We start from the raw sequence: 7,880 nt of genomic DNA on the forward strand, positions 1-7,880 counted from the left end.
CCAAGTCTGTCCAACCCTGGAAGAGTGAAAAAACTCACGCAGTTCTTTGGGGACGAGCCGCCTTTGGTGAGAATCTTTCTTCGTAAACTCGGTTATGAGGTGAGTCCGTCTTCTTATCCAATGCTGACATTAAGGGTGGGGGGCGGGACTGATTATTGAGAAATTCCTTCCTAAAACTCATATTTCTCGTAGTTTCAGAAATATGCTGGATTAAAAAAAAATAGTACTGTAATATTTTACAATGACTTAAAAAAAATACTGGATTATTCAAGCGAGAACAAGTAAATGCTTCAGTGCTCCATTGTGTTGGATTGCTTCAACATGGAAAAAATGAACTTATATGCTTCAATCTTTCAGAAATATGCGGGATTGTTTGAGCAAGAGAAAATCGGTATGCTCGAACTACCATATCTGTCAGAAGAGCGGCTTCAAAAGATTGGCATTCCAATGGGTCCCAGATTACGCATATTGCAAGAAGCTCAGGGACCGATCAGGAAAGACGGTAACTTGAGCGTATACGTCGTTTAAGGGAGAAAAGCTTTTGACTGAAAAATGTGTGGAGCTTTGTTTCAATGTACATATGTATATACATTATCTAATTTTTTTTTCTAAGGACCTGTAATAGACTTTATTGCAGATCACACGTATTGAGCATTAAGAATGGCGTACAGGAGCCTGGAGAAAATGCCGTGTTCATTCTTTGCAATAGTTTTAATGTTCCCATTTTGGGAATGTTCCACATGCTTGTGATTTTGCTTTCTCTTTGTCAGACTCGGAAGGGATTAAAACTTTTCAAAAATAATCCATATGGAATGCAGTATCAAGATATTTTTAGCGCATTTGATCATAGTCTCCACTACTACTTATTGGAGAAAATGTAATGGTTGCCATTCTTAAAAGATTAATCTTCTAAGCTCTTATGATATTGTTAATTGTACAGGCATTACTTCTACAGAGATCATTACACAGACATTGGTCTTTTAACATTCACCCTGAAAAGTTTTTCTTGCAGGCTCTCCTCTGACAAATCAGAGGAGAGATACTGAGTTGAATCTTTTCATGTCAGTTAGATTTACGTGCAGGAAAATTTTCTTTTAAATCAAAGCTTTTCATAAACAATCTCCTATAAAAGACTTCAAGCTAACTACCACCACCGTGCTAGAATTCATCTTTAATAATACTTAAAGTGAGGTGCTAGCATAGGTGTCTATGTTAATTTTTTCTTTCAGTCATTTTAATGTTTTGCCTAGGATTTCTGAGCCCTGTATAACTGATACCTACAACTGTTACGTAGAGGTCAGAATATTAATGTTATTAAGATTAAAACTTTAAAATTGTTTCCCTTCCATTACAAAGTGAGACGTGCTTAAAAATATTATTCAAAAATATGCATTATGAAATGCATTTATAGGTGAAAAGTTTTTCAGATGTGTCAGATGTTGAAGGCTGTGTTATCAGATATGAGTCGTGTATAAACTGTATTATAGTGTACCATGGTTGTGCTTCAGTATAGTCTCCTGTGTACCATGTAAATTATCATTTGTACAATTTTAATAAAGATACAGAAAGCTGTATAGCAGTTTTACTTTATATGACTCCGCTACCATGTCTCTTAAATTTTTTAATTTGGGCTGAAAAAAGAATGCTAAGATATCATGATTTTTGTTTGTATTATTTTTGGAATTCTATGTTCTCTTGGTGAATTATAATATTTCCAACACTACTGAGACTCCTATCTTCGAAATTCAAATTAATTTAGTGCTTTCTTTGTGTTAGCTAGGAAAACTGATGGCCTAATACCACTCTGGCATCAAAGAACATGAGACTGGCTCAATCAGTTTAGGCTTTCTGAATTTCAAGAATTCAATCGACAATGTTTGGGGACATCACATTTGTAGACCTACGTATATGCAGAGCAGTCACGAATGAAGCTGTTTTGGTTCTAGTTATATTCAATTTTTTTTTTTTCCGTACATCTTATTCCACGATCCTTACTGCCTACTTTGAATTATGCGCTGTAGTTTTTCTGTTGCGTTCGTTAATTATTGTACTACAAATTTGCTAATTCTGGTGTGCTCTCTAAACTTGCGGAAAAATAACATACACTTTCCAGCAAGTAGGACATCTGCACATTAAGTTGTTCACATTTCGTTTAGTACACTGCACTACATTTATCTCTAGAGGGTGTTCTTACTCATACTTCGATGTCAGGCAATATTTCAATGATGTCATGCTTCTAGCTTTGCCAGCCATGCGACTTTTCAGACATTTGTGCATTCTTTTACCCTTTACATCGGTTTAAAACAAACTAAAAGGACGGCTACAACGAAGCCACGCCCCCTTTCCGAGGATAGTTTACAACTTCCACGTATAATACTACCATTGCGCTATAATTTATGAATTATCATAACGCAATTATTCAGCCTTTTTTCAATTTCTTACTCTCATGTACTATACTTTCATTTAATCACCATTTTCATTCGATCACCGTATGGTCGCGTCAAACAAGTAAACAACCTAACAAGGTCCTCAGTTGTCTCCCACGTTTAGCTTGGGAAATGTCGCCCATTTTTGTTGCCGTGTTTCGGTTGTGTTTACTGAACGTCAGCATAAGCAGATCAGTGTAAAATTGGTGCTGTGGTGTGTGTAACTGTCATCCTAGTGAGGAAGTGTAGGTGGTCAAAACTGTGATTAAGGAATGTTGTATGAGGCATGTTAAGTCGAACGTATTCAATTTTTAGTCTCGTGAGAAGAATGTCCCAGCAGTGTGACGTACACCAGTTTTTATTTCGATTCTTCATAGGCTAAGCCTAGCCTATACGTATATTCCAATTTGAAGTGTCGAAGTGAAATGGCCAATGAATTGACACGCCATTTCAAACCCTATAAACAAGCGTGAGAACATATTTCTTGGGCAATTAAGTCAGGATGGAGACGAAGGTGGGTGATTAGGGAAGTCTTTGAATGGCGATGAGGGTAAGTCAACATACTATTTTTGTTTTCCAGTTAGCCACAGAATTTTGTTCTTGAATGGCTCATTGGTACGAATTGTTTGCTCTGAATACTTTTTTTTTTTCATGGGGAAAAAATGTGCATGTGAATACAATCTCCCATTAATAAGTTAACATTTTGCAAGTGTTACCTAATCACGTTTTTCATATAGTTAGCTATACTATAATTTTTTTTTAGTGATGCGTTAGTAGAATAATTGCTTTCGACAGAACCTAAATTTTAATTAGTGGAATGTATTTGGAAACGTCGTCGTTGAGAATTAAATTTTATTTTTAAAATTGAAATTAGAACTTCCATAAGTGAAATGCTAAAATTACGAAATATTTTCATTTGCCATTTACTACTCGTGTGAGGTCGCAATAAGACCAAACTGAGTACTAACTGATTTATTACGTTGTTTTAGATTTAGGTGCCCTTATGCCAGTACGGGCTCTTATGATTTATTACGTTATTGTTTTAGATTTAGCTGGCCTTATGCCAGCACGGACTCTACCTCTTAGAGCACGCGATATATGTACATAGCAGTGTGCGGACGGAAAAGGAGTGCCCGACCCCCGAGTCTCGCCCGTCGTACTACGGGCTGCTCTATGAGCAAGAGCCCGTGCTGGCATAAAGCCAGCTTAATCTTAAACAACAAGAAGCCCGTCGTAACCCACACGCAGACAGAGAAGAATTTGTGCTGTATAGTAGTTAATAAAGTGACAATAGCAAAAGACGTAATGGACATACATTGATGAATTATATATCGGCGGAAAGGTCAGTAAATTTTACATACAAATATATGGACTACATGCGAGTCTTGCTGCTTTGCTAGATGAGATACAAGATCATGATTAATGGGTAAAGAAGGTCTTTACAGGTATTCCCCCCACCCCAGACAATTATTAATTATTAATAATAAATAATTAAATGCATAATTAATTAATAATTGGAAGATTTGTACAGTTAATCACGATATCTTGTTGGTATCAGGCAGCGTTGCCACATTTTTTTTATAATCTGGATATTGGTTGAAGAAAATCTTAATAAACCTGTACATTGCAAAATTAACTTATATAAAAAAATCTGAGGATTTTTTAAACTTTTTAGCATCTGTTACTGGAAACGACGTACCAGTAGTTTAGAGGAAATGAAATGGCTGAGGGGAAAGTAAGAGAAAATTTTTTTTTCCCCAGTTTATTGATGCAAAACACTTCCACCATAATGTTGGAGTTAGATAGTATATTTTGTTAGTAATATGATAGATAATTGGTTGGAAATTAGAGAACTAAATGGAAAATACACTTGGTTTCTGTTGCCTCCTAAGAAATCTGTAATTTGCTTATTTTTCAAGAAAAATCTGGAAATCTTAATCAGGTTGAAAAAACTATATTTAAGATTAATCTGTATATGTGGCAGCACTGGTATCAGGCAGGAGCTGTCTCCAAATTCTTGATATTTGAGGGTGGCCTTGTGGGACAGTCTCAACTGTGGAGTCTTCTGGACGGCTTGCTGGAATGTCGTCCTTCGTCCGGCCCCCTGGGACGATCTCGACCAATCTCGAGATGTCGGTTACTTTGCTTAAGGTCTTTTGAGGAGGAATGCTCGGACGTCTGCCGATCTCCTCCCGGGTTTTGATATCTGTCAGGAAGGCTGGCTTTAATCTGTGGATGGATACCTAGTTTTCCCGGCCGTGGATGTCGACGAGGTAGGCCTTGTAGTTTCTTGTGATGACACGGTCAGGCCTCCTCTGTATGGTCTTGACGGGGGTGGGTGGTGGGTGTTCTCTCAGGGAGACGTGTGTGTGCAGGTTAGGTTCCTAAGCCTTCTGGTCTGCATTTGTGTGTTCTGTCTGTGAAAGTCTTCTGGCAGGGCCTGAACTCCTCTACTATTTCCTTAAGTCTTTTAGGTAAATGTCCAGGAGAAGGCCGCACCCGTTTTTCCAGTATTAACGACGAAAAACGGCAAAAAATGACCAGATTGGTGTTGCACATCGCATAGAAACATAGGAAATGAATAAAAAAGAATGACTTGCTCTTACACAAAAAGTAAGCATAAAACTACTACTACAATTATGGGGGACACCAGTGGGAAGCGGGGTTTTGGGTTGGGGGAGGAGGAGAATAGGTATTTGCAGGACACTACCGAATCTAACACAACCACCTCACCTAACCTAGGGCCCGGAGCGCTTACAGTTCAGTTGACCACGGGTTTCGTCTGCTATGGAATCGGCGGAGCAATACAAACAAGATGGCGGACGCTTTGTTTTGGCGCCTGGATTAAAAACCCCGAAACCTATAAAAACGATAATGGGGGACCCTTTTGGGAACCGGGGTTTTTGGGTGGGGGAGTACATGCGAGTAAATGAAAACGGTAAGGGGGGAGCCATTGGGAAACCGGGGTTTTTGGGTGGGGGGAAACCCAGATGACGACAATGAACACGAAAAACAGCAAAACCCTAGCAGACGAAACCCGTTGCCAAGTAAACTGTAGGAGCTCACGTACCAACAAAAATGTAGGAGGTCCCATCCCCCGTTGTGTTAGGCTAACCAAACGACGGCAATGAACACTAAAAACCACGAAACCCTAGCAAAAAAAACCAGTGGCCAACTAAACACTATGAGCTCCCGTTCCAACTAAACTGTAGGAGCTCCTGTTCCAACTAAACTGTAGGAGCTCCTGTTCCAACTAAACTGTAGGAGCTCCGGTGATCGTAACCAAACGAACCAACCTAACCAAACTTAGGCCGCGTGCCCTTACCTGGCCGGGGGGCTTCGCCCCCCTGGACCCCCCAGTATAGTATATTAAGTGATTGCTACCTAACCAAAGGAACCAACCTAACCATAGTTAGTCTCCACGTCCTTACCTGGCCCGGGGGGCTTCGCCCCCCTGGACCCCCCAGTATAGTATATTAACAGTGATTGCTACCTAACCAAAGGAACCGACCTAACCAAACTAAGTCTGTATGTCCTTACCTGGCCGGGGGGCTTCGCCCCCCTGGACCCCCCCTGTGTAGTAAGTTAACAATTATAAATATCTAACCGATATAACTTGTCCTTACATATGGCTGGCACCCGTATATCCTTACTGATAACTAAACAAAATGAATATTTCCGAGAATACATTGGTTAAAGTCAAGGCCACGTTGTTTGCTCGAACACATGGACTGCGTTCGAACACGTGGACTTCTAGCGAACGTGAATGTTCGGATGTGTTGAGCGTGCCTGACTTCAGCATAGCGGAAATAACAATGGCGTGCTTAATTTTGGCAAAATAATTAAAATAACGTGCATTTACATTGATAACCTTACCTTGGAGATGTTGCTAGTCGTCCAATGATTGGCCGGTCACCCCCCCCCCCCCCAGAAATATAGAACTTAATAAGAGAAATCCTAGTCGTTCAAATCTTCTGGGTAGAGGATTTTTTTTTTCTTTCTTGGCGGGACGGTTGTTTTCCGAGATGACTGAACAAGGGGAATTTGTCGACGAGGCACGGGTGGAGGTGACGAATCCCTTTGTACAGCGGGAGCGACGTCTCGTGATTGTTTGTTTTCAGCGACATTGGCCTTCAATTTGGTGGGTGTTGAAACTACTTTATTTAATTGATATACGAGTTTAATTAAATCTAAAAATGCTTTAAATGGACAATCAACTTGAGTTAGGTAACGTTTTTTTACACAATACATAGCGAAATATGAATTATACAAATTTTTTACTGTACCACTTCTAGGTAAGACATTTCGTTTCAAAACCCGCCAAGTAGATTCTATCGTGTTTGTGTGTATGTTTTTCTCGTGTGGGTCTACAAAATGCAATGTGTGATTAATGTTTTTGTGTGATTTGAAATGTTGACTTAAAGTGTGATATGATTTCCAGCAATCAGAAATGACAATTGAATCAGGATGTATGTTATCAATTAAAATAGGAAGAAGTGTTTCTGTAGTCCTGTCTGGTACAACCTGAAAAAATTTTTCTTTTGTTTGGCGGTCAATCCCGCCGAGAACCCAACAACCATCGACACGTCTGCCTTTGTTGAATTTCCTTCTACCAAACTTGGACTTGTCAATCTCGACCACGTGACCAGGTCCGCCAATTTTCCGATTGTCCATCACCAGAATATCGACACAAAATCGTCCCGGCAGAAATTAAACCAGTCCACAAGAGTGTTGGCGAGCCGATCCTCAGATTAAGTTGCATATATTTCTGGGAAGCGTCGTGAACCCAGCCGTGGATAAGCACTAAGATGCTCTTCAGGGAGAGATGGGACCCCGAGAAGAATGACCCGTGGAGAATTGAGATGTATTTGCGGCAGTGCCTTGCGTTGCACCGCCATTGAAAACTGTCCCCTTTTTTGAAGAGGCCGACGGTGCCTTCATTACAGGCCTTACACACGCCACTAAAATCCCCCAGTAGGCCTGTTTTCATTAAATAACTAACTAGGGATCGTTCGTCGTGACACAAAATATATGTCTTCCAGCGTGACGGGAACGGCGGCAGCGAACGCCACGTGTGCGGACAACGACAAATTCTCGGCAGAAGAAGACATGGTAGTTATGACGAAGCACTGAACTGGCTGAGAAGCAGGAACAGACTGAAGGGTCGGGCAAGGTCGGGCAAGGTCCGTTCCAGGTACTAGTTATCCTAGCGGATAACTAGTACCTGGAAAATATGTATTGAAGAATGTAAAAAAATGTAGGTCATACAGATGAGTTGGGCAAGGAAAGAAATATCGAATAATGGGGAAAAAAATGTATCTCCTACAGATTATGTGGCACGGGTAAAACTATCGTGGGCAAGAGTCAAAATATCGAATAATGAAAAAAAAAAAAAAAAAAAAAAAAAATGGAACTCCTGCAAAATTAGTTGGGCAAGCATGGGAAAAAAAATAG

The 7,880-nt window shown here is 40.1% G+C and overlaps 1 protein-coding gene across 3 annotated transcripts in view; it reads left to right on the plus strand.

The window, feature by feature from the left end:
• The window catches only part of LOC135198575 (uncharacterized), a 194,122-nt gene extending 192,556 nt beyond the window's left edge, over positions 1 to 1,566 (plus strand). For all 3 annotated transcript variants that reach the window (XM_064226289.1, XM_064226291.1, XM_064226292.1), the window contains 2 exons: positions 1 to 99; positions 358 to 1,566. In XM_064226289.1, coding sequence (XP_064082359.1) covers positions 1 to 99; positions 358 to 528 — 270 coding nt within the window. In that variant the 3' untranslated portion in view covers positions 529 to 1,566. The remainder of the gene's footprint in view (positions 100 to 357) is intronic.
• The last annotated feature ends 6,314 nt before the right edge of the window (positions 1,567 to 7,880 follow it).

This window comes from Macrobrachium nipponense, chromosome 22, assembly GCF_015104395.2.
Source record: "Macrobrachium nipponense isolate FS-2020 chromosome 22, ASM1510439v2, whole genome shotgun sequence".
Classification (NCBI taxonomy): domain Eukaryota; kingdom Metazoa; phylum Arthropoda; class Malacostraca; order Decapoda; family Palaemonidae; genus Macrobrachium; species Macrobrachium nipponense.